Source organism: Bombus bifarius, unplaced genomic scaffold (genome assembly GCF_011952205.1).
Source record: "Bombus bifarius isolate JDL3187 unplaced genomic scaffold, Bbif_JDL3187 scf7180000008358, whole genome shotgun sequence".
Taxonomy (NCBI): domain Eukaryota; kingdom Metazoa; phylum Arthropoda; class Insecta; order Hymenoptera; family Apidae; genus Bombus; species Bombus bifarius.
The window spans coordinates 161,931-187,475 of NW_022884611.1; the positions used below are offsets into that span (position 1 = coordinate 161,931).

Genomic DNA, 25,545 nt, shown 5'->3' on the forward strand with positions numbered 1-25,545 from the left:
CGAAGGTTCTAGAAGAAAGAGCACGTGGCAACGATCGCGGACGCCTAGCAAATGTATGGACGGTGGGGATGTTGAGGGATGACAAAAGAAAGTAATCGGATCCGATCGAAAGTAAAATCATAAGAGTCAGTCTTAGAAAGTCACGCCTAGAGTTCGGAAGTAGATTGTAAAATGTATTGATGTTAGAAAAAAAATAAAGTTTTCTTTTTTTATTTTTCACCTCAAATTCCTTTTTTATTTTGTTATTTTACGTGACAATAGCGCCGAAACCCGCAACGCGTTAATCCAGTCTGAATCCAAAACAATCGAAACGAAGGACGGGCAATTACGAGCGATGAAAATTCGAGAAACAGTTACGTTACGCACGCGGGCAGGAAAGTCCGTTTTCTTGAGCGATTCCAAGCAAGTTATAGATAAGTCAATAGGTTAAAGTGCGTAGCTGTAAATAGAATGAGCTTAGCACGTAAGATCTACCTGCGCGGTACAACAGTTTCGTCGGTACATGGTATAGAATCGTTGGAAGATTGTTTATGAGAGACCGACGAAACATAAGCAAGGCCTCAATAAAGCGTAAATACCGACAGGCCTAATGGACCATCGATATCCCCATGATTCTTCCGCCAAATATTCGGAAGAAGGCGTACGTGACCACGATCGTGTCACGTAAAATAACACAAAAGAATAACAAAAAAAAAAAAAAAATAGAAAAAAAAGAAACTTTATTTTTCTTCTAACACAATTCACAATTTTTACTTCCGAGCTCTAGGCGTAACTTTTTAAGACTGACTCTTACAACTCGACTTCCGATCGGATTCGGTTATTTGTCTTTTGTCATCCCTCAATATCCCCACTATCCTTGAGTTTGTTAGGCATCCGCGATCGCCGCCACGCACGCCTTCTCCTCGAATATTCGGCGATATACATTGATTTTAAAGTGAGCCGGTCGTGACAGCGGCCTTGTCTCTGATGTGGATTGACGTTACAATCGCAGACGCCTAACGAACACGTGCGTAGTGGGAATATCGGAAGATGACAAAAAGAAAAGAAAGGGATTAAGAGATCAGTCGTGATTGCCCAATCTATAGAAGTCGTAAGCGAGAGTCGTAAGTGAGGAGTCGTGAATAAATAGTCGTTCGCACGAGTCGCGCGAGCCGAGAGTTGTAAAGAAGCCACTAGTCGAGTTAATAAACGCACTGTTCAATAAAACGCCGAGTATTTCTTTGACACCCTACACGCCCTACCACCTCAATTAAATTTGTTATTACTTTTTAAGTAATTTGCTAATGTGTTACGCAAGGGTTGTCGGTCGTCTCGTAACGGTGGGATTGAAAATTATAATCCAAATCCAATACATTGATGATATTTATTTCTAATTGAATTAAGCAGAAATTTTTTTAGTCTCGTGTATGCAAAAAAATGCGACTACCGACTCGACAATCAACAGCAGTGGTGGAGCACTTGCAATGCTAATGACATTGGTCTTAGATCCGGTAACGAATCCACGGTCAACGGGATGAGAGATATACTTGCACTAACTCAAACGTGTACTACTCACGGATCGTACGGCGCTAGTCCCTTCATCGATGAAATCTCCAGAAAGAATGAATTTTCGTCCCAATGATGCCACAGAGGAAAACTATGATGGGGTGTGTCTACGGACACGAGGTCATCAGATTCGTCGAGTATAGCCCTCGTTCCGAGAGTAAGGGAGATTGAACCGTTGGAATGTTTTACTGTCAAGTACCTCTATGGGTATTTCTTTTAATGAGGGTCATACTATAACTCCGCACCTTTGTTAGGCGAAGCGCCCGTCCCGTTGACCGCGGCTACGTTCGGCGACGGATGGTCACCTTGAGCCCAAGTTTATTATCGCAAATCGCAAACAAGTATGATTGGGTAGAATGACGACAGATTGTTTAATTATAACTGTAAACTTTAATTACAAGTTTATGGGTTTTTCCGAGGTTCCAGAGGGAAGGCTCCGGTGTCCTTTCATCTCCGACATATATAAAATTGTCAACGCGGACAAATGTAACTGACTATTCTACGCGTTTTCCTCGAAGGAGGTTCCGGAATTCTCTTACAAAGAACGTTGCAGTATCCGTCGCAGGTCGTACCAGTCTACTGCTTTGAATTTTGCTACAACGGTAGCAAGAAAACGAGCGAAGGAAACAATAACACATTACTCTTCACTGATCACTGTATTTGGTCGGAGTTAATTTCCAAGAACATTTAAAGAAGACCAATAGTTGTATCAACCATCAGTCCATTGACCTAATCTAGCCTAATTTAGTTAAAACTGCTTGCACGAGGTTAATTCGGCGTATGAGATACGGCTGATGACCGACACTTATTCAATGACGAACAAATCACAGTACACAAGTGTAAAAAATAGAAATTAATTTAAATGTTGTAATGTTCGATATTAGTTTGATCGTAAGAATCACAAAACCCCAATTAAAATAATCTTATGAAAATAAAGTAAAAAATATAGAAGCCTTGTTTCTTTTATTCCTATTTATGGAAAATTTCTCTTTTTTTCTTATTTATCCATCATTGTGTCATTGCCAGATTATAAATAGATTAACAGGTAGAATAGATAAACAGATTAAATAACAAGAATAAATAACACCGGATATCCATTTTAAATAATAGTATTTAAACAAAATTATTAATTATTATTAACTATCAGTAACGGGAATTTACGCCTCCCATTGACGCACTTCCTCGCGACCGCGTCTCCCCGCGATTAATCGAAAATACAGAATTATTAATTCAAATTTTCAAAAACTAATTCTTTAAGATGTGACTTTTGAATAGAATTGTATCTTTTGTAAAATCTTTATTAAAAATTTTCATATACATGGTTCTTAAATGTAATATTATTTTGACATCTACATATAAGATTGATATAGAAAATGATATATTTTTTTAATAATTTAATCATCAAGTTGACACAAGCAAGCTACTCCTCTTTTAATCCAGTGAGACTCGTCAACGTGTGTTGGTAATAAAATATATAATACAAAGTTGGAAGAATGACCAGTAGTAGCCAAAACGCCACGTCTTTCGCTTGTTTTGTATACAGGGCAATGATATACGTATTCAATAATAAATTCAGCTTTTATACCGGGTTTCAACCACATTACAGGAAGGAGATCAAACATTATCTTTGGTTCAGATTCATCAATTTCTTGTAACTGCCTATTCCATCTTGCTCCTTCTAAATATAGACCCTAAAAATTCAAATAAATTTTCTTAGAACAATTGTTTATTTATATATTATTATTATTATTATTATTATTATTATTATATGCCAATTTTATCAATATGTTCTATCAACATAAAGAAATGTTATATAAAGATTATTAAATTTTTATTACTCTATTTCTGAGTGATATAATACTTAGCCAAAAGTCTTACCCTTATGTAAACTCCATAAGATGGTGCTGTTTTTACATCAGTTTCAAACTGAGTTACTTCAAATTGAAAATCTAATCTGTCGATTGGAATTTTATTTTTACGGGCATAATTTTGCAAGACTCCCGTAAGAAAAGATTGAGTAAAAAAGAAGCCAGATATCCAAAACACAGTTGGTGCATCATGATCTATCCAGTCTTGGAAAAATGATAATCTGTCTAATAAGTCATTAATATAACTTGCGAGTGATTTTAGCGAAGGATAAGATCTTTTACTCCAGGTAACTGGCACTGTACCAATACTCATACTGAGAAAAACTTCTTCCAACTCAGATGACATTAGAACCAGTCCTTTAATGGCTTTTTGTACATCTACTAAAGTAGTTTTAATCGTATCAACGAGGTTATTAAATTTAATGAGTTCTTGACGGAGAACCGTATTCATACTATTTATATAGAGCACTGGATATTTTTTAGAAATTTCTAAAATATCAAATCGCGACGTTAATTTTGATAAAATGTCATCGCATAGACCGTAAACCACATCGTCGATATCTCTCTCAACTCCCACGCTAGTAATATGTGGTTGAGTTAATAGAGTCCCTTTAAGTAGCTGCAATGATTCCTGATTATCTTTTGTTATATCTGCATTTTCGTGTAAACCAAATACTTCTGGGTGTTGGATAATTGGCAGATTACGAATATATTCTAGACAGCCGTGATAATCTGTATTTTCTGGTAGACGATATATACAACTTGGTGTAAAGCAATACCTGTATTAAAAATATATAAATATATACAAATATCTATCACGGTATATATAAAGATTTTAATTGCTCTCAAAAAATTGAATTCAAAAGTGTCGATTCTTCTCATTTCATATATGTATCTATAGTAGAGGAAAATTGGGAAAAGGAAAAGTAAAGGAACACCGGATTTACAAAATTTAACAACCATCTTAGAAATCTAACGAGTATTTGAAACAACTTGCAACATTGGATTCGACTTTAAAGAAGATCAACATCGAAATTGGTAAGTGTAAATGTGAACGAGACAGTCTACTCGAGAAAATCAGAAGCTCTAAAACTACAACGAACCAGAACATATGGAGCAAAACGAAACAGACAGCAATAGTCGACAATAAACCAGTAGAATATGTAGAGTAATTAGAAGTTAAGATAGTCTGTACACAATCGCACTCTTAAGAAGACTAAGAAGGAAACACCCAACAGATCTCACAAAGGATATAACCTAGCAAACACGAAGATGGTACCCCGCTGGGGGTAGCCATCCACATGATAATCAAACAGCTAAAAAATTCTACCAAATGTCCAAATCGGACAAATTGTGAATGTAAACAACTAAATAAAAAAAAAACAACAATCGCACTCTTGTAAATCTACATCCCTTCCGAATGTACTAGGCGTAATTACACACGTCATCACTAGAAACAACTTTTGAACGTAGCCGTTCAAGTATGTTCGGAATTTGGAGTGGCCATATGGTGCGAATTCTCAACTAATCAGCGATCAGTCAGGTTGCAACTGATCGGTTGATATCACGAACCGTGAACGCTATTAACGCTCAAGGTGGAGGTAGATTAAAGATGCAGAGTAATGTTATGTTTAGTTAATTTATTTGCACTGTTTAGTATAACACGAAGAGAATCACTAGCAGGTTAATATGTTGACCGATTGAAAAACTAATGTCCTTCGATAATGGTGCTGTGGCGGAGGAAAACTAGTGATTTTTTTTTTTACGTTGGTACAATTTTTTATTTATTTATTTGCATTTTACAATTTGTCCAGTAGGACATTTGGTAAAATATTATAGCTTACTGATATAGTATTATAACATGTGGATGGCTACCCCCAATGGGATACCATCTTCGAATTTGATTGATTTATTTCTTTAATTATCTCAGATAATACGTGTTTGTTAGGTTATGTCCTTTGTGAGATCTCTTGGGTGTTTCCTTTTTAGTCTTCTTTTTATGCTTGATGTGTCGACCGTTTCCGCTGCCAGCCGGTTTGGGTGCGTTGCTATTCTTTCTCTGTGCCTTCTTGCACTTTTGTTAATCTCCTCCTTGACCGTTGGTATTCCCAGGTCTTTCCGAATGTCCTCGTTCCTAACGTACCATGGCGCGTTTACTATTGTTCTGAGTATTTTCGATTGCGTTGCCTCTATTTTGGTTATATGGCTCATTGCTGCTGTTCCCCATAGTGCTATTCCGTACGTCCAGATTGGTTTTATGACCATTTTATATATTTTTAGTTTATTTTCCAGGCTGAGTTTAGAGTTTCGACTAGTTAGCCAGTGCATCTGTCTTCTTTTTATCCGTATTTTGTCTCTAATTGATTTAGTATGTTGCTTCCATGTAAGTTGTGTGTCTCAGTGCAATCCTAGGTATTTAACTTGCCTTGTTTGTTTTATGTACCATTCAATTGGATATTTGGTGGTTTCCGTTTTCGTAGTGTAAATGTAATATGGCTGCATTTACTGGAATTTGCTTTTATTTATTTATCTTGTAACCATTTTTCTATTTTTGTGATATGCTCTTGTAATAATGCGACTGCTGTTTCTATATTAATGTGCTTGACTAGGTGTGTTTGACTATTGCGTTTAGGATTTTTTTAATGTCAAAGGTTTCTTTGTCATTAGCTTTGGGTTCAAGTTCTATTAGAAACAGTGGCAATGATTGTTTCGTATCGTATCTAGTTATATTATTTATTGTTCTTGCTTGGTGTCTGATTTTTGCTAATTCCTCACATATATTTTTTTGTATTTGTCCTTGGGTGTAGTCCTCTACTTACTATTTTGTAGCTTCTTTCTGTTTTGAGCTGGAATGTATGATACCCAGCGTTTTCTCCTTTAATGCTTGCGTCATTTTTCTAAATACTTCCGGAGTTTTTGTTTGTACTTTTACTTGTTCCAGTTTTAATTACTTTATACTGAAGTTTTCTTTTCCAGCAGTATTGTTTAATAGTTCAAGTGGGGAATCTATTATTTGGGCATCAATGTAGATCGGTGGTGGTTTAACGATATGAGTTGTGGCTTTTTTTTGGGTCCGGATCTACCTTTTCTATCAGTGAACTGAATGAGTTTCGGGGTGGAATGTCTTGTAGCCACTGTTGCTTCTCCGTACCTGAGATTTTCATAGCGCTCGTGCCTGGTATTATTTACGCTTTTTGTGTGCTGCTCCTACCTTCCAATGTTCATCTTGATATGATAGTTCGTCATTGTAGGTGTTTTCTTCGTGCTTTTGCAACGTTCCCATTTCTTTTATAAATGAGCTTTCCTGTTCTTTGTTAACCCTTTCCCGTGCCAATTAGTTCGACGAAACTCGGGCCCAAGCGGTAGACATCGACGCGCGCTAAACAGACCAGATTGATTCTCGTAAACAGGAACTAACATTCAGTCACGATCGGAACGGGGAAAAAACAGTCCGCGAGCTCGGCTTGTTATGTTCACGTTTGGCCCAAGTATCTGGTCGCGAGTCAGACTCGCGATATTCATGTTTGGGTCAAAATCTTCATCGCGAGTCTGACTCGATAAAGTACGGAAAGGGGTTAATTGGTTGTTTCCTGTTTAACGTATTTGCAGCTTTATTTATGTAGTATATTTCACCTTTGTTATATTGATCGGTGGTATTTGTTGCATTTTGGAGCTTTAACCATTTGGCAGTGTTCGTTGTCGTTTTGTCCACCTAAATTCACTGCTTGTCGCACTTTCGCTGCCATTAGTGTATGCGAAATAAAATAGACAAACTCGAAGATGGTATCTCGTTGGGGGTAGCTATCCACATGTTATTTAGTAATAAACTTAGAAACATTTACCAAATCTCAAATTGTAAAGTACAAATTAAATAAAAAAAAGAAGAAAAAATTACTGTATGCAATTTTGTATGTAATTTTCAACAAAGGAAATGAGTTGGAAAATGTGTAAATGGAATATGTTTGTATGTATGTATACCATAAGATAAGATTTAGTTAAAAGATTTGAAAACTGAAGTCCATTTCATAGATGTAGGATCGAAATTAATAAACATAATACATATGAATAAGAAATACGCATATACATTACAAATGATGAAGTATTTAATGTAATAACGTAAAGAGGTAAATTAATAGATTATGAATTTATCGTATAATAAATATCTAGATGTATTCATAAAACTTACCGTGGATTGGTAATAACTTCCTCATTGTAGTATTGTTTCAATAATGAATTCAGCAAACGTCTATCCTTATCATCAGTTACACGGCCACCGTAATTACATTCACCCGTTAAATAGAGAAGTGCATCAAATGGTACTTGCTCATAATCATTTAAAAAGAGCTAATATATAAGGAAAAGAAACTTCAATATATAAAGTGATACCACCCTGATGGTGCAACCGAAAAGAGTGTGAGTCTACATGAAAGAATAAGTCGAAAATGTAAAGCTATATTTTTTTCGTGTAATACTCGTTATTTCATTTCGTAACATCTCATTTCCGAATCAAGATTAACGATTCGCCGAATACACGTACACTTACCCACGCATGATCTTACTTACTTCTACTTCCAATGGATATTATTGCAAAGTCTGTATGGTTTTTGCATCCGAACTGTTACGACCGTTCGCGGAGAGACGCGGTCGCGAGGAAAACGCGTCAGCGAGAGGCGTAAATTCTCGCTACGATTCGGTTAATCGACGCCGCGAAATAGTCGTTCCCCTGTTTCGGTTAAGATAACAGAGGTGGTTAAATGAATAAGACACAGTATAGTACGTTATATGTCACCGTTTATTCTAACAACTTATAACGAAGACAGTTACGCTGGTGCGTATGTACGAGAAGAGTGAGTGACTGATCTACGGGTGTGTGTACCCGGTTAAAGGATGTTGACTGTTCGAAGGATGTAAAATCAGTGATGTTCGGAGACGATGCTGTGGCGGAGGAAAGCTAAGGATGGGTGTGTCTAGCGCACGGGACCATCGGATTTGTTGGTGACGATTTTAGTTAGGAGAGTGAGGGAGATAGGCTTCGTTGTTAATTGGTTAAACGAAGGGTCTTAACCGCCCTCGAGAGAAAGTGGTTCGTGGGAGGAAAGTTGCATCATACGCGAGAAAAACCAACTTTCCCTTGTCTAGCCGTAGTAGACAATGGTCTTTAGAAATGCTTCGGAAACAGACGTTTGTTCAGTTTGAAGGACCTCTACTAGGAAATTCCTGAGATTTATGGCCGATACTTGAGACTATTGAGGGTACGCAGTGAGTATCCGAAGACATCTGGTTGCCATCTTGCCCGCGGTGTGTGGCCTGGGCTAGGTAGAGTGTTACGCGACGTAACACGAACATTTGATAAAACATTCTGTGCAAAAAGATATGTCGGAGAAGAGTCAGGAACAGGGTTGTGGGCGTTTGATAGACCTCCCTTGGAGTTGGCCAGGGTTGTGTTATAACGAAGATACGGCCCGATACAACGAGTATGAACACTACCGATTCGATAATCAACAGCGGCGATTAGGCCCTCGCGACACTAGTGATAGTGGTCTTAGGTTCGATAACGAATCCACGGTCAACGGGAGGGTAGGTATACTTGCTCTAACTCAAACGTGTGCTACTCCCTTCGCCAATGAGATCTCGGGAAAGAATGAATTTTCGTCCCAATGACGCTACCGAGGCCAACTATGGTGGGGTGTCTAAGTACAAGGTCCTCGGATCGACGTCGCTGTCGATTGGTCGATTTGAGACAAAAGCTGCCTGTCCGTTTGCACACATCTTAATTGCCGAAAAACCCAGGTTTTATAGCGGGTCCTCGGGCTAACCAGACTTGTGCTGTGTGCATGCCTCAACATCAGGTATTCATTATCCTAAGGAACCGTCAGCATTTTTACTGTCCGATACCTCTATGGGTAGTTCCTTTAATGAGGGTCATAACACCGCTCCGCATCTTTGTTAGACGGAGCGCCCGTCCCGTTGACCGCGGCTACGGGGCGACTGATGGTCGCCTTGAGCCCAAGTTTATTATCACAAATCGCAAACAAGTACAATTGGGCAGAATGACGGCAAATTGTTTAATTACAACTGTAAACTTTAATTACGATTTTACAGATTTTCCCGGAGTTCCAGGGGAAGGTCCGGTGTCCTTCCATCTCCGACACGGCCATCCTGACTATCACACGTCCCCGTGTGAAGCTAAAATATTGAGTTCTTCCAATATTAGATTCGGTACAAATAACATTATTCACAACTTAACTAAATCAAGGGTCCGGTTTAACAGCAAATTTCGTTCAGAGATTTGGAAACAAAAGGAATAAGAGAAACAAATTAGTGACATCATGGTTGGTATTCGGAATGCCAGTTGTATCCTGCCGATTGTTAATCCGGTCGCAATGACTCCAAAAGAAGCACCAGACGCGCACGCAACCACGCCATGCAACCAAAAGACGTCGACTGGACCGAACAAAGGCACAAAAGAGTTTTGAGAAAAGAACAACTCACTGCCCAAATTGTCCATCGAGGGTAACCAATACTGCGTATTTCCTAGAGGTGGGACGAATAGGGATTTGACGAAACCCGCTGGCCATGTCCAGACTAATAAAATATCTCGCTTTTGCTATCTCGCGGTTTGATCCGCAATAAGGGGTAACGGACACCGATCCGCGACCGCATTTTTATTTAGTTCTCGAAAATCTACACTCAATCTACCTGAACCGTCGTTCATCTTCTCGAGTAACATAGGACTCGCGAACGGTGAATCACTAGGCCTTATGATTTTTGGGCTCTGATCAATTCGCTTATTCTCTCACGTACTATTCTGTGCTCTTCCTCGCGAAGTCTATTAGGATTCCTTGTACGGTCATGTTAGGATCAATTAATTGTACTTCCAACTGGCCTGTATTTAAGCGAGTGCGTAGGAAACCCGTAACGGATGAATCCCTGAACTTTCGAAAAGAAAGATTAATCGACTTTTATCATTACCACGTACATCAGTGTCGACTTCATTAACATCGATCTCGTTTTTCAGCGGTATTATTACAGGCAGTAATTATTTGTCTTACACATAGCAAGGCTATTTTGTGTAATATTACGTCAAAACCTTGACTTAAAATTTCACGATCAATCGCGATATCAGTTCGCTGTGGAGTGCCGAAGCGTGCAGACGTGTCTCTAGTGCCCAGTGTAGTCCGAAAACAACACGTGTCGCCCAACCGTCGAAAGTGAACACAGCCAAGTGTTTCCTACCCTTTAGGGAGAAGAAAATTCCACGCACCTAACCCCAACCCGAATACTAGCCTCATAGCCTCACGACTAGTTATTCATTTCGAATTAACTAGCTCGATGATAGCCCAGCAATCGCGACCAGGCTCTCCGGAGCAGACTCGCAACTACCCCGCGCTACCTCCACCGTGGCAGAAGCGTAGCAGAACTCTCCGCACCAGCGACGCTAATATTACCAAGAAACGGAAAATAGAAACAGCAAAACCATACACAATCAACACCCGGAACGAACAATCAACGATACAAATAAACACCCACATCAGGTTCGTCGTACTGCAATCCACTAACGACGCCATGGAAATCGCAAACCCGCCGCCAAACCAACAATCACAGAGAATCCCCCCTCCCCCACCAATATTTGTGAACGACGTCATCGACATACTGACAATGATCAAGTCCTTAGAGAGAGATATCTCCAAGGAGGACTACAACATAAAGATAAATAACAATAAAGTAAAAATACTGCCGAGGAACCCAGAAGCTTACAGAAAACTCACCAAGGTACTTAGGACCCTGAACGCCAACTTCCACACCTACCAACTGAAACAGGAAAGGCCTTTCCGGATGGTCCTACGAAACATACACCACTCAGCAGACATAGACGAACTCAAATACGAACTCTCAAAACTCGGCCACGAAGTCATCAACGTAAGTAATATAAGGCATAGAGTCTCGAAAGACCCGTTATCCTTATTCTTCCTAGACATTAAACAAAAGCCGAACAATAAAGAAATCTACAACGTCAGTCGCCTAATGAACGCGATAGTAAAGATCGAACCACCGCTTGTGAAAAAAGAAATAGTGCAATGCCAAAGGTGCCAAAGGTACGGTCACACGCAGAAATACTGCAACCATACCTTCCCCTGCGTTAAATGTGCAGGCACTCACTCCACTGACCAGTGCGCTAAATCACCGGAAACCCCAGCGAAATGCATCCACTGTCAAGGTGACCATCCTGCCAACTATAAAGGCTGCTCAGCCTATAAAACTCTATACACAAACAGGTACCCTAAACTCAGAGCAAAAGAGGTAATCAATCAAACACCCAGCCCGCCGAAATTCACGACTACCCCAATCCCCTCAACCAACCAGACACCCAGTCCTACCAAATTCATCACCACCTCAACCTCTTATGCCCAAGCAGTACAAGGCATCCAAAATAACCCGAACAGCCAAAGGAATCTTCCCCAAAACAGTGTCCCCAACCCACCTAACACAGACAACTTCTCAAGGCTTGAAAAGCTAATAGAGAAACAATCAGAGCAAATAAATTACTTGCTATCGCTACTAACACTCATCGTGGAAAAATTAACACGCCCCGACGCAAAATAAAACCAAGGCGCATAGCACTCTGGAACGCCAACGGTCTAGCGCAACACAAACTTGAACTAGAACTCTTCTTAAAACACCAGCAAATCGACGTAATGCTCGTATCGGAAACCCACTTCACCGACAAAAACTATTTGAAAATAAATGGTTACAAATTCTACCATACCCAACACCCCAGCGGAAAGGCCCACGGTGGCACCGGAATCATAATCAAAACAAGTATTAAGCACTACGAACTTCCATCATTCCAGGAAGACTACCTCCAAGCAACAAACGTAGCAATAGAAGACTGTCATGGCACAATCGCCACTTCAGCAGTATACTGCCCTCCCAGACACTCCATCGCCAAAGAAGACTTTGATAACTTCCTGGACACCCTGGGCAATAGATTCATAGCTGGAGGAGACTATAATGCCAAGCACATCCAATGGGGCAGGAGACTGGTTACAGCAAGAGGCAAAAACCTCTTAAACAGCATAATAAACAACAACCTCAACTACCTCACCACATACGAACCCACATACTGGCCCACTGACACCAACAAAATACCCGACCTTCTCGACTTCTTCGTAACTAAAAATATCTCATCAAGACACGTCCAGATCAATTCCTCGGCTGATCTCTCCTCTGATCATTCCCCCGTGATAGCAACAGTCAGTTCAACAATCATCGAGAATACACCTAATGTCTCCATTTACAACCAACACACCAACTGGCAGCTCTTTAGAGAAGTCTTTACACACTCAACTTCAGTCTTAACTCTACTAAAAACAAAGGAAGAAATCGAAGCAGCCACGGAATACTTAAACACGAGCATAATAAACGCAATCCGCCTCTCCACACCGACAAAGACATCTATCAGCAAACAAGAATATCCCCAATACATACTAAAAAAAATAGCAGAAAAACGTAGACTAAGAAGAGTATGGCAGACCCACAGAACACCGGATGACAAACGCAAACTAAACAACGCAACTAGAAAGCTATCTAAAACCTTAAAAAGTTATAAAAACGACTGTTTCCAAAAATACCTCGCCAGCTTATCCCCCACAGCCGGCTCCAACTACTCACTATGGAAGGTCTCCAGGAAACTCACACGCCCCCCACAAATAATCCCACCTACCCGCCGTCCGCAAGGTGGATGGGCGCGAAGCCCTATAGAAAAAGCCGACCTGTTTGCTAAATACTTGTCTAAAGTATTCAAACCCCATTCCCCCAAAGCTGCCGCGGACGTTACTGAATACTTGCACACCCCCTTCCAAATGTCCCCTCCTATCGAACCCTTCACTTCTGCAGAGACTATAGAAACAATCAGTCGCCTAAACCCCAAGAAAGCAGCAGGGCACGACCTAATAGGCAATAAAGCAATCAAGGAACTTTCCATAAAAGGGATTACACTAATCACATCGATTTTTAACGCTATCCTTCGCCTTGAATGCTTTCCTAAGGCCTGGAAAATATCACTGATTTCCCTCATCCCTAAACCCGGAAAACCGATATATGAAACTAGCTCCTATCGCCCAATCAGTCTTTTACCTACCCTGTCTATACTATTCGAGAAGATGCTCACGAACCGACTCCTTCCACTCCTAGAGGACTTGAAAACACTCCCAGATCACCAATTCGGCTTTCGGAAACAACATTCAACAGTAGAGCAAATCCATCGTATGACCCATACGATCAGTCAAACCCTTGAAAAGAACAAATATTACTCAGCGGTATTCCTAGACATCCTACAGGCATTCGACAAAGTATGGCATGAAGAGCTACTATAGAAACTTAATCCTACCACACCCCTACTACTCCATCCTAAAATCTTACCTAACCAATAGACAATTCATGGTTAAATGCTTAGACACCTCTTCCACAACATTCCCAATAGAATCCGGCATACCCCAAGGTAGTGTCCTCGAACCCCTACTGTACTCCATCTACACTGCCGATCTACCTATATCAAACGATATAACAATAGCGACATTTGCAGATGACACAGCGCTATTAGCTACCCACGCAGACGCGGTAATAGCCTCATCCACTCTCCAGCGAAGTCTCGACTCCATGGAAAAGTGGTTTCATAAATGGGGCTTTAAAATTAACGAAAAGAAATCCTCACATGTAACCTTCACGCTCCGAAAACAAACCTGCCCCCAGGTCACCATCAACAATGCAACAGTTCGTAGCAGGGACTCAGTCCGATACCTGGGAATGACCCTGGAGAGGAGACTAACGTGGAAGAAACACATCTCAGATAAAACGAAGCAACTAAAGGACAAACTAAAAAAATTCTATTGGCTCACGGGCCGACGCTCCAAACTAAACATACAGAATAAAATTACCCTCTACAAGACCGTAATAAAACCTGTCTGGACCTACGGAATCCAACTATGGGGAACAGCAAGTAACTCCAACATCGAAATACTACAACGCTTCCAATCGAAAACGCTAAGATCCTTAATAGACGCACCTTGGTATGTTACCAACGAAACCATCCATCGCGACCTCAAGATACCTACAGTCAAAGAGGAAATAGCAAAATATAGCGACAGATATAGCAAAAGAGTCAACAAACACCGAAACCCCCTAATCACTGGACTACTTGATACGACGGACCAGATTCGCAGGCTGAAGAGGCACTACCCGCTAGACCTAAACGCTAGATTCATTTAGTTATCCAAATTAAGCATATGCACTTACTTATAATACTTATAAATTATACCTATCTATAATAAGTATTAACTTATTGTAAATAAACAGCCATGTCACTGCGCCACGCCAGAAAAATTACTGAAAATTCTCAACGCGAGAATTGATTGTAATTTCAACAAATAAATAAAAAAAAAAATCGCGATATCATATTTTGAAATAACTATCAGCGAAGACATGACGGATTTATCTCTAATGTAAAACCACTAACACCGGCAACGGACAAGAGTTGAGATGTACAAATATTTCTCATTCCTCGCATTACTACGATATCAATCGTTCTTTTGCCAGAAGATTTCAAGACTATGGATTCTTTAATTAGTGAACACTCGGCTCCAAAATCGGGGTAAAATGGAAACGACTCACCCGTATGACTTGGTCCATCAGTTGATGCTCCCACTACGTGGAAGTCGATTCGACGCTCATCATTGAGATTATATTCAGGGCACTGCTTTGTAGGGATTTTCCTCCATAATCAAATTGACAGCTGTTCATCATGCAGCGGAATCGGAGCTCGCAGTTTCAGGGTTAAAACGCGGTGGCGAAAATTGTTAGATTCCATACTCGATTTTTGCGCTAGCGACTGAATTAACTCGCGTACGATGATCGTAGCTCTTGTAGTGTTATAATCGGCACTAATCCCACTTCTGATGTCGGAGAAGAGTCAGGAACAGAGTTGTGGGCGTTTGATAGACCTCCCTTGGAGTTGGCCAGGGTTGTGTTATAACGAAGATACGGCCCGATACAACGAGTATGAACACTACCGATTTGACAATCAACAGCGGCGATTAGGCCCTCGCGACACTAGTGATAGTGGTCTTAGGTTCGATAACGAATCCACGGTCAATGGGAGGGTAGGTATACTTGCTCTAACTCAAACGTGTGCTACTCCCTTCGCCGATGAGATCTCGGGAAAGAATGAATTTTCGTCCCAATGACGCTACCGAGGCCAACTATGGTGGGGTGTCTAAGTACAAGGTCCTCGGATCGACGTCGCTGTCGATTGGTCGATTTGAGACAAAAGCTGCCTGTCCGTTTGCACACATCTTAATTGCCGAAAAGCCCAGGTTTTATAGCGGGTCCTCGGGCTAACCAGACTTGTGCTGTGTGCGTGCCTCAACATCAGGTATTCATTGTCCTAAAGAACCGTTAGCATGTTTTATTGTCCGATACCTCTATGGGTAGTTCCTTTAATGAGGGTCATAACACCGCTCCGCATCTTTGTTATACGGAGCGCCCGTCCCGTTGACCACGGCTACGGTCGGCGACTGATGGTCGCCTTGAGCCCAAGTTTATTATCACAAATCGCAAACAAGTACAATTGGGCAGAATGACGGCAAATTGTTTAATTACAACTGTAAACTTTAATTACGATTTTACAAATTTTCCCGGAGTTCCAGGGGAAGGTCCGGTGTCCTTCCATCTCCGACAGATATTACTGATTTTGAAATGCGCTAAAAAGTACAAAATATTTTATCTATATTTTATTCAATAACGACTAAGATTACTCATTTACTTACTAAACATAGCATATTAAATATATTCCTACCTATTCGAAGGTGGCGCGAAATTAAAAATGCAAAAAAATATACATTTCTAATTGTAACATCAATAATTGTAATGATTGTATCTTAATTTAGTGACAAGTTTGATGTACATATAATTCCTTTAAGCATTAACGTGTTACGATATTTTGATAACCTTCGATTAGATTGCAATATATGTTCCGTGTGCCGTTGGCGAAGCGCGCTGGGTCCGCCGCGCCCCTCGGTGGGGTTCGGGCTTGGACGCTGGCGGCTCAGCGCCTCGGGGCCGCCAAGCAGTCCGGTAGGGGAACCGGACTGCCTGGTACGGCGGCTCCGGAGACGAGGCGCGGTGTGACATTGCCACATACCGCCCCATCAGCGGCTGTACTGGGCGGGGGTGTCGCTCGCACCGGTTCCCGGACCTCTCTCGATCACAGCCGGGACGGTCATCGTGGAGGTTTTAGTCGGTTGGAGTATGACACTACCACGCCGCTTTCCCCAGAAGCGGCCTAGCGTCCATGCGGATTTCCTCCACGTAAATATAAAAAAGAAAGAATTGCAATATATGTAATGTAATATTGTAAAGTAATTTGAATTAGAGATCGGTTGAAAATAGAAAAAACCGTGTACGTCGTCCTTCTGTGGTTCGTTTACATTTAAGAGCGCCTATGTGATTAAAGTCATCTAGTTCTTACAAAGATATGAGAAAAACAACAAACAACGTTAGAGCAGAAGGACGGTTTCGTGTTTCAAGGAGGGATGACCGAGAGGTCAGAGTATGCGAAAAGTGAGTGTGTTGCGAGAGTCAGAGAGAGAGAGAGAGAGAGAGAGAGAGTGTGTTAGATTCGTTGTGACGAGAGTTGCCAAATAACTGTAAAGTTATTTGAGATAGATACGAGTATTTAATTTCAGTTAAACAAACATCGTTTTCTGTCCAATTAATACCTGTATATTCAATTCATTATTAATAAATCGTAAGTAATCGGGAAAAAATGTATATCTTAATTTCCACGATACTACAGTAATATGCTATGTTTAGCAAGTAAGTAAGTAATTCTAACCGTTATTGAATATGTGTCTAAATAAAGTATAAATAAAATAGAACTTACTTTTTTAATTAAATTTTAGTACATTTCGAAGTCAGTAATACTTTTTTGTACAAAATTTTGTACCAAATGTTCGAATGCAAAAACGATAAAAACTTTGAAGTAATATCCATTAGAGATAGGAGTAAGCGAGATCGTGCGTAGGTAAATGTACGCGTACTTGGCGTATATTCAACGTCGATTTATTCGAGAATGAAATGCTACGCGAAAAAGTATCACTTTACATTTTGGACTTATTTCTTCATATAATCGAACTATTTTCAGTTGTACCACCATATCAATATCAGCTTGTATGGTAATACCACAAAATATAATAATATACACATTTAATATTTAATACAGTATTTCATAGTGACGAGTGGAAAAACTACTTTATCGATTATTGTTAAAAACATACTGTGAATTAATATAAATAAAAATATATAAATATGAATATAAATATGAATAAAAAATGCATAAAGATTGCAATTTTTCGAGGCATTTACAGTTATTATACAATACTAATTTAATCTTCGAATTGTAAAATGCAAATTGATCTATTATAACAATAATGAATCTCGCAAGTGTTTGTTCTTCACAACTAAAAGATTTAGACGTTTTACAATAATTTGTTGATCATAACAAGATTATTTCATTTTTAACCATAACAAGCGAATTTATTTAAGATAATACGTAATATATTTGTTTCTGTTCCAAACGGAGCAGAATTTCAACATATGAATTTTACTTTTTTGAATGAAAAATGTTCTATTATGCATAAAGAATAGGGATTTGCTTTACATAATCTTACCTGTAGTTGTAACATACTAATGCGGAGATCTGATTCATTAAATTCATATGGTATATTCCAGCCTAATGGGCCAAAATTACGTCTTTCTTGAACAACAGCATGAAAGAAGCATAGAGAAAAAAGGAGGCTCCTCCATTCACTTATTTTATTACAGCTGTTAAAGAACTTTGTGTCTGATATGGGATCATTCAAATAACTCCTCAGTAGATTATTCTTCAATCCTTTTGGTGGTTCATTAGTCATTTTAACTCCATTTTGTAAAATAGAGATTGGAAAATCCTTCGATGGATAGCTGGTTAACCATAATCGAAATTTGGGATGCGTATTTTCTGGTATAATAATTTCATCGCAAATTCTGTCTAATTCTTTCATCCAAGATACTGCCAAATGGCAATTTTGAAGTACTACCCACTCTCCTCTTTTTATTCCTCTATTTATCATGTTCACTGCTATTGGACCTTGACCTTGTCCCAATGATATGGACATCAAATTCTCTTTTGGTACTCCATAATCTTCTGAAAATCTAATTAAGCCTGCCATTGGATCAGATCCAGGAGAAAGAATAAAAACAAGAGGAGTTACGTTACTAGAATCGCTATAACATGCTTGAAGATCAAATGGCGGTGGTTCTACAAAAGACTGTCCCATGTTATATATAACAAACATTCGCACAGCAGCCACAATTTTATCTGGTCTTATACATTTAAGTATAATTAGCTTCTTTAAATTTTCTCCCTCATTTTGGAATGGATATGGAAAAGATTCCTCCTGAGGATTAGATGAGTCATAATAAGCCTTCCAATATAACGTTTGTGTTTCAAAGGATTGTTGTAGCTTTCCAAGTTCAGGTAAATTTGTAGCTCTAACTATTTCATTCCAAGATTTATCAGTTAACCAAGGAGAGCCAGGATTAGGGTAAGGATTATCTAGAGCTACGTCACCTGCCAACAAAAACGTCCAAAGTTCTTCATCTATCTTTTTATCAGCACGTAAAAGACCACCACACAGAACAAAAGAGAATATCAATTTATCCTTTTCAAATAAAGAACGACACACGTTTCTATAAATACTAGCTGTGAAATGTGTATTTAAATTTTTTATTCGATTATTTAGATTTTCGCTCCTTTCACTGTTTGCTATTGACATTTCATAGAGATGAATGAACCACGGTAAAGAATACTGGTACATAGGATCAATGTTTGCCAATTCGGAAATACAGAAGAACAGAACAGACCCGTGCCTCGAAACAGGTTTATATTCATTACGAGCATTATCAATTTCTATCGCTGTTTTAGCAGCTACCTCTTGCTTGGCTTCGATGTCTTCTGCCAATGTTTTCGAAGTTGACAATATCGTAATTGCTGTTTCATCCTCCAAAATATTGCCCTCCGAAGCGGATAAAACTTCTAAAATTTTATCCTCTATTTCCTCCAATATCTTTTTATTCTTTGCACCTTCTATAATCAACTGATTCTTGCGTTCTTCCAGTACGGGTAATTCCTTAGCAACGACTATACCTAGTAACTGATCCTGAAGTCCTTGAGGTGTAATCATAAAATTTAATAATGTTACTTTCACAACTACCTCTGGTAAATAATGTGGATTCCTTAAACGCGTCGTAATATAAAATCGAAAATCAGAATTATATTCAATTATGTTTTCACCAAACTTCATATATAAGATACCACGTTCTTTGTAAATATTTTTAAGAAGCACAGGTTCTAATATCGCGTCTATTTCTTCTAAAATATTTTCCAACAAAACAGGTGTGCCAAGCTGTATGCAAGTGTCCACTATTTTCACATAATTTGGATCAGAAAGTTTAATAACTGATAAATTATTTTCTTTCTCCATATTTTTTATCCATTTGTTTGCTTGATTTTGCGGGTCGATCATAAGTGGCCATCGATCAGCGTTTTTTACAATTATTCCATTTTCCACAGAAAAGTTATCTGCCGGTAAACCAAAAATGATCCATGCTCTAATTTCTACTTGTTTACCTAAAATATCAATCAAATTAAACTTTCTTCCACATGGAATTGCTGTTTCTACACAAGATTTGTGCCATTCTGCGATTAATTTATTTCTGTACTCTATTGTGAAGGCCCCAAAATATGCGACTACTCCTGAAGACAATAAAACGTCGCCAATAACATTATTAAGGCTTGCACCTAATATCGTAGCTGTTTCTTGCCATCTATTTTTCTCTCCGCTTAAACCACTTAACAATTTTTCAGCTCTATCTAATTTTTTCTTGCAGTAATCAATTTGATCTTCGAGCTTCTTCTTCTCTCTCATGCACTCGGCAAATTCGTCATTGAGCGACTGTAACTTCTGAGTAACTTCCTGAAGAAGGGCTCTCTTAGCGTTTAAAGCCTCCATTTGTTTAGCAAGGGCGGCTTCAGCTTCTGCCAGCATTGCTTGTTTTGGTGCAACGACTTTAATCACTCGATCATAAACTTCAATCGCTCGTACCCACTTGCAAAGACCTTCACATGCCGTGGAAACCTTTTTAATAGCTTCCGGTTGAAAACCTCTGTCATTTATAAATTTTTCACGAATTATTTTCATGTATGCCGGTGGTATGTTGTCTTTATCAAAGTTTTTCAAACTCTCGAGAAATCTCATATCGCCCAATATCCTTATAGAAGCTGGCCAGTAATCTTCCACAACTCGACCAGTTGCTGGATCTTGAACTTTTTCAGGTTTGATTCCTTTTAAAACGCAAATAGCTTCCATTACTAATCTTACGCCCGCTGGTGGACTTTTCATTGATCGCACAATACTAATGTCGGCAGGTTTCAAGGTATCCAGCGCAGTTAAAGCAGCTTCTAATGCAGGTGTAGCTTCGGCTAGATCGCTTTCGCAATCATCTTTTATAGCCTGTGCAGCAGCTGCAGCTTCGTTTGCTAAAGCTTCTTCTGCACCTACAATCTCCTTTCTTGCTTCAATGTTGATAGTATCCTGCTCTATTCTAACCATAAGCTTATTGCTCAACTCGGATTGTGCCAGTAATTTAGGTTGCAAGGCTTGAAGTTCCTGTTTCATAACCGCTATTTGTTCTGCTGCGAAATCCAACCTTTCCAATCCCATTTCGTACCGCATCTGTTGCTCGGTAATTTCTTTGATTTTTTGATCATACAATCTGCAAAACGATTTAATAAGTTCTAAGAAACTCGTCGGTGTTATGTAGTATCTTCTACCTTGTGTCTTATAATAATCTTCACTAGCCAATGCGATACTTATATGGAACTTTTTAGACATGTAAACACATTTTTCTCGTAAATCCATACTGATGTTAACATTTTGCAATGATACTCGTGCTACCTTTTCTAGGGCATCTTCAGGCCAAACTGTATACCAATCAATAGTACAGCAGTTTATCAGTGAGGGGAACATTCGCAAGCGATTTCTAAACTTATCTCCTATTGGAGACATTGTTAAAATCCAGTGAAGGTTTTTTATTATCCTCTCGAGGAATAAGTTGTAAAGAATCATAGGAGTAATTTCAACTTTTCTCCCACCAATGCTATGCATTATATTCGTCATTTTATCTAAGATTTCAGCCTTTTCTTCAGTATCGTATAAATTTGGTACATCGGCAGTGTTTAAAACCATATTTATATCTTCGACGAAAGATTCATCCTTTATTTGATGATCGCCAAAAATAAAGGTAGTAGATTTTCCATCACATCCGACACGTAATAACAACTTTTTTAGGTCCTCTCGCCATTCCGAAAATTCGTAAGTCGTAGTAATTTCAATCTGATACAGAATATATTCGCACATGTTAGTTGCCAATTTAGCGCACGAACTTCTACCCGATCCACCTATTCCTATTAGAAGAGCATTTCCACCTTCTTGTTGCAATATTCGTGAAGTGCGAGAAACGTGTTCAATAGCATATCTGAATAAAACTAACGACATAGGTGTCTTAGAAAGCATATTGTACTCTGTTAAATAATAGTCCATTTTTTGTTGTAAATCTTCAAGATCTATCACTTCATCATATATTTTCGGTTCAGCATCGGGTTCTATATAATTACCAAAGAAGAGGTCACGCATGTGAGAACTTGTTATTGTTTCTCCTTCTTGTAATAGTCTGTTAAGTACTTTTCCCAGCGGTTGTCGTAACTGATCGTAACAAGTATACTGAACCATTTCAAACAATGTTTCTCGATCGTTATCATCCACCAGTCTATCATGGAAAACTCTATACACTTCGTGAACCCATAGTCTAATTAGTTTATCCGGGTCCTTCATTTTAGAGGCTGGTACCAAAAGTATACCCTTAATAACCCGGCTGAAGTCACGCAAATTAAATGTATAATGACTTTTTGCTGGAGTAGGTAGAAAGGTTTTGATAGCGTTGAGAAATATATCCATCGTTGCGTTTACAATCATTTTTCCTAATCTTGAAATTTCTGATACAAATCCCTTTGCAAAGTGCGAATCAAGAATCGAGGAGAAGATTTTGGTCATTGTCACCTCTTCAAAAAAGTCGATACCAATTATATGCATGTGCCGAGTTAATCTGGGTGTGACCATGTTGGAACCACCTCCGGGTGGCAACATAGCACAAATTAGAAACATATCCACTAAGTATAACATTGTCGTATCTTTTAAATCGAACCAGTGCCCATGATCCACCCATTGACGGATGAGTTCAATTGGCGGTTGAGCTCCGTATTGTTCTACCTGCGGCATACTTAGATCGTCAACGAATAGTACGCATTTCTTTCCCATTTGTGGGCCATATACACCTTTCCTTCTACGATCTAACTTAGACATCACTATCTCTTGGGTTTGAGCAGCAGTGGTACGAGCACTGAAGTTTACAATATTCTCTATATATTTTTGTCTAGGTAGAAACTGCAAATAATCTAATACAATAACTGATTTGCCGGTACCAGTTGGCCCAACAAATAAAATAGGTATTGCTCTATGTAGAAGATTTCTGATAAAGAAATACTGAATTACTACTTCAGTTGTTGGTATAATCAATCCATTTGATTTTACATCGGGTAACAAAGACGCCTAAGATACAAAAAAAGATGAATTAGGCACATAAATTGACATTAAATTTGCCTCTTACGGTAAAATCTATTCAGAAAGAAATAGAAATTTACAAAGTATTCATTTGGAACGTTATTGCGGATTATATATTTAGAATAATAGTATCATTTTTATTTTAAGCACCAAGAAAAATTATTCTCTACGTTTATAGTAAATATTTTTATAACATTTGGTAATCGAATTATGAACTATTGTAATTCGACAAAAGACCACACAAATTTAGTAGATTAAATGAAATAATAATAAGTAATAAGATCATAACTATTATTAAAAGAAGAGTAATTATTCATATTAAACAATTGTAATATTTTTGAAATTAATAAACTGCTTCATGAATGTGACAACATTCCTATATCAAAACCTTCTAATGTTAAAAATAGTTATTAGACTACATTAATATTTTGTAATTATTTTGGGAAAATAACCCATTTATACTTCAATTCAATCATTACGAAACACAGAAAGACTATCTGTATTATGCTTGAGACATTTTACAAATGTAACGTAGTATTGCAAAAAGGAAAGAAGAATTGAAATAATGCTTATTAAAATATTTAATACTTGTAACGTTGTGTCCATCCACGGTATCCAAGATCCATTATTTCTTTTATCGTATATCCAATCGTAAACGGTTCCCTTATCAGGAAAAAGCTGCTGTTTCGTCAATTTAAAAGCTTTTGGTTTCGGATATTCTTCGACATTTCCAAGTGATAATTTTCTTAAATAAACGTCAAAAGCCTTCCTGCTATCGCTCGTTAGTGTTGAACACATTCCCCAAATCATACTAAATAATAAAACACACTGAAGCCAAACTGTGCTAACTTGTGTTTCTCCATCCAGCATTGCAGTGAAAAGTTTTGTAAAAGACTAAAATAAATAGTTATAATAATATATATTAAATCCAGATCTGAATTTTAAGATCTATAAAGTCTAGTCTAATTTTTACCAATTTTATACTCTTAGTGTTTTAATGCTATTAATATAATAACAGATTGGAGATTCATTATAAGAATAATTAAAGATGGAATTTCAACAAAAAAAAGAAGCATGTTTGAAAAAGATAAAGTATTCAATCAATATAATAAATAACTCCTATAACGCACAACGGAACATGTGAAATTCGCTTAAATTGTAGAACAGTATAACTTTTTTGCTATTTTCAGACATTATATCAATCGTTGAGATCTTACATATTATAAATATGTCGGAGATGAAAGGGCATCGAAGCCTCCCCTTGGAACTTCGGGATAATCCCCTAACATTGTAATCTAGAGTCTACTATAGCTGTAATTAGCTAATCCGATTGTAATCGTTCGAGACTAGTGATGGTGAGCTTTGGCTCGAGGTGACAGTCTGTCGCCCAACGTAGCGGTCTACGACCTGGGAGCATTACACGTTTGAGTCCGCTTGTGTGCGCGAATATATCTATCATCTCGTTGACCGTGGATTCGTTATCGAACCTGAGACCATTGTCACTAGTGTCGCGAGTGTGTGACCGCCATGGGTTTGCGTCAACTTTGTGATCTCTTTATTTGTGTCAATAAAAGTCACTTTCGTGCTGTAAGAAGATAGATAGCTTCGGTGAGGAAACACCTATCCCAAGACCTCACCGTGATAGCGACTCGAGCCCGGACTCGGATCGTGACTCGACATCAGAAGTGGGATACGAACGCAAGTTGTCGACGCGGGAGCGTAAGAGCATCGTGCGTGAAATAATCCGGTCGCTAGCAAAGAAGAAGGGAAACAGGGTAACAGAGATATCGTTACCGCGCTTTAACCCCGAAGCCCGGGACGCAGATCCAGCCGTCTGGTGCTCAGCCGTTGATCTGCTTATGAAAGACAACCCCCTGAAAAACAGCGCGCTATATTCTGCTTTGACGCGCGCCCTGAGGGTTCGGCAGCAAATAATAGATGGCGAAGAGCTCACATGGCCAGCTTTTAAGGAACAATTCGTCGCGCACTTCATTGGCCACGAAACAGCAGCCTCATCGCTAATCAAGGTATCCGAGGAACTACAGCGGGAGAACGAAACACCAGGGGCGTACGGAAACCGTCTTGTCTCCCTCCTGGCTTCGAAGTGGCGACATTCAACAAGGGAAGAGATAATCACCGCCACCGTTCTCTATCTGCTGGGCTCGCGCGACGAACGTTTTAAACGACTAGCACTCACGAGTGATATCAAGTCGGTGAAACAATTCCAAAGAGAAATGAAGCCTTTCTTCTACGAGGAGAGGCGGACGTCCCCATCACGGAGGCCATCATCGGGCTCCGGAAATAAACGAAGCAGGTCATCCGCCCTCCGGATCAAGTGCCGCCACTGCGGTTCTTAC

At 39.0% G+C, this 25,545-nt stretch overlaps 1 protein-coding gene across 1 annotated transcript in view; it reads right to left on the reverse strand.

Annotated features, from left to right (window-relative positions):
• Positions 1-2,829: 2,829 nt before the first annotated feature.
• Positions 2,830-25,545, reverse strand: part of LOC117212677 (dynein heavy chain 3, axonemal) — a 33,553-nt gene continuing 10,837 nt past the window's right edge. The window contains exons 9-13 of the mRNA XM_033457626.1: positions 23,777-24,082; positions 18,140-23,176; positions 7,600-7,757; positions 3,424-4,192; positions 2,830-3,236 (exon numbers count right to left, since the gene is read on the reverse strand). Coding sequence (XP_033313517.1) covers positions 2,940-3,236; positions 3,424-4,192; positions 7,600-7,757; positions 18,140-23,176; positions 23,777-24,082 — 6,567 coding nt within the window. The 3' untranslated portion in view covers positions 2,830-2,939. The remainder of the gene's footprint in view (positions 3,237-3,423; positions 4,193-7,599; positions 7,758-18,139; positions 23,177-23,776; positions 24,083-25,545) is intronic.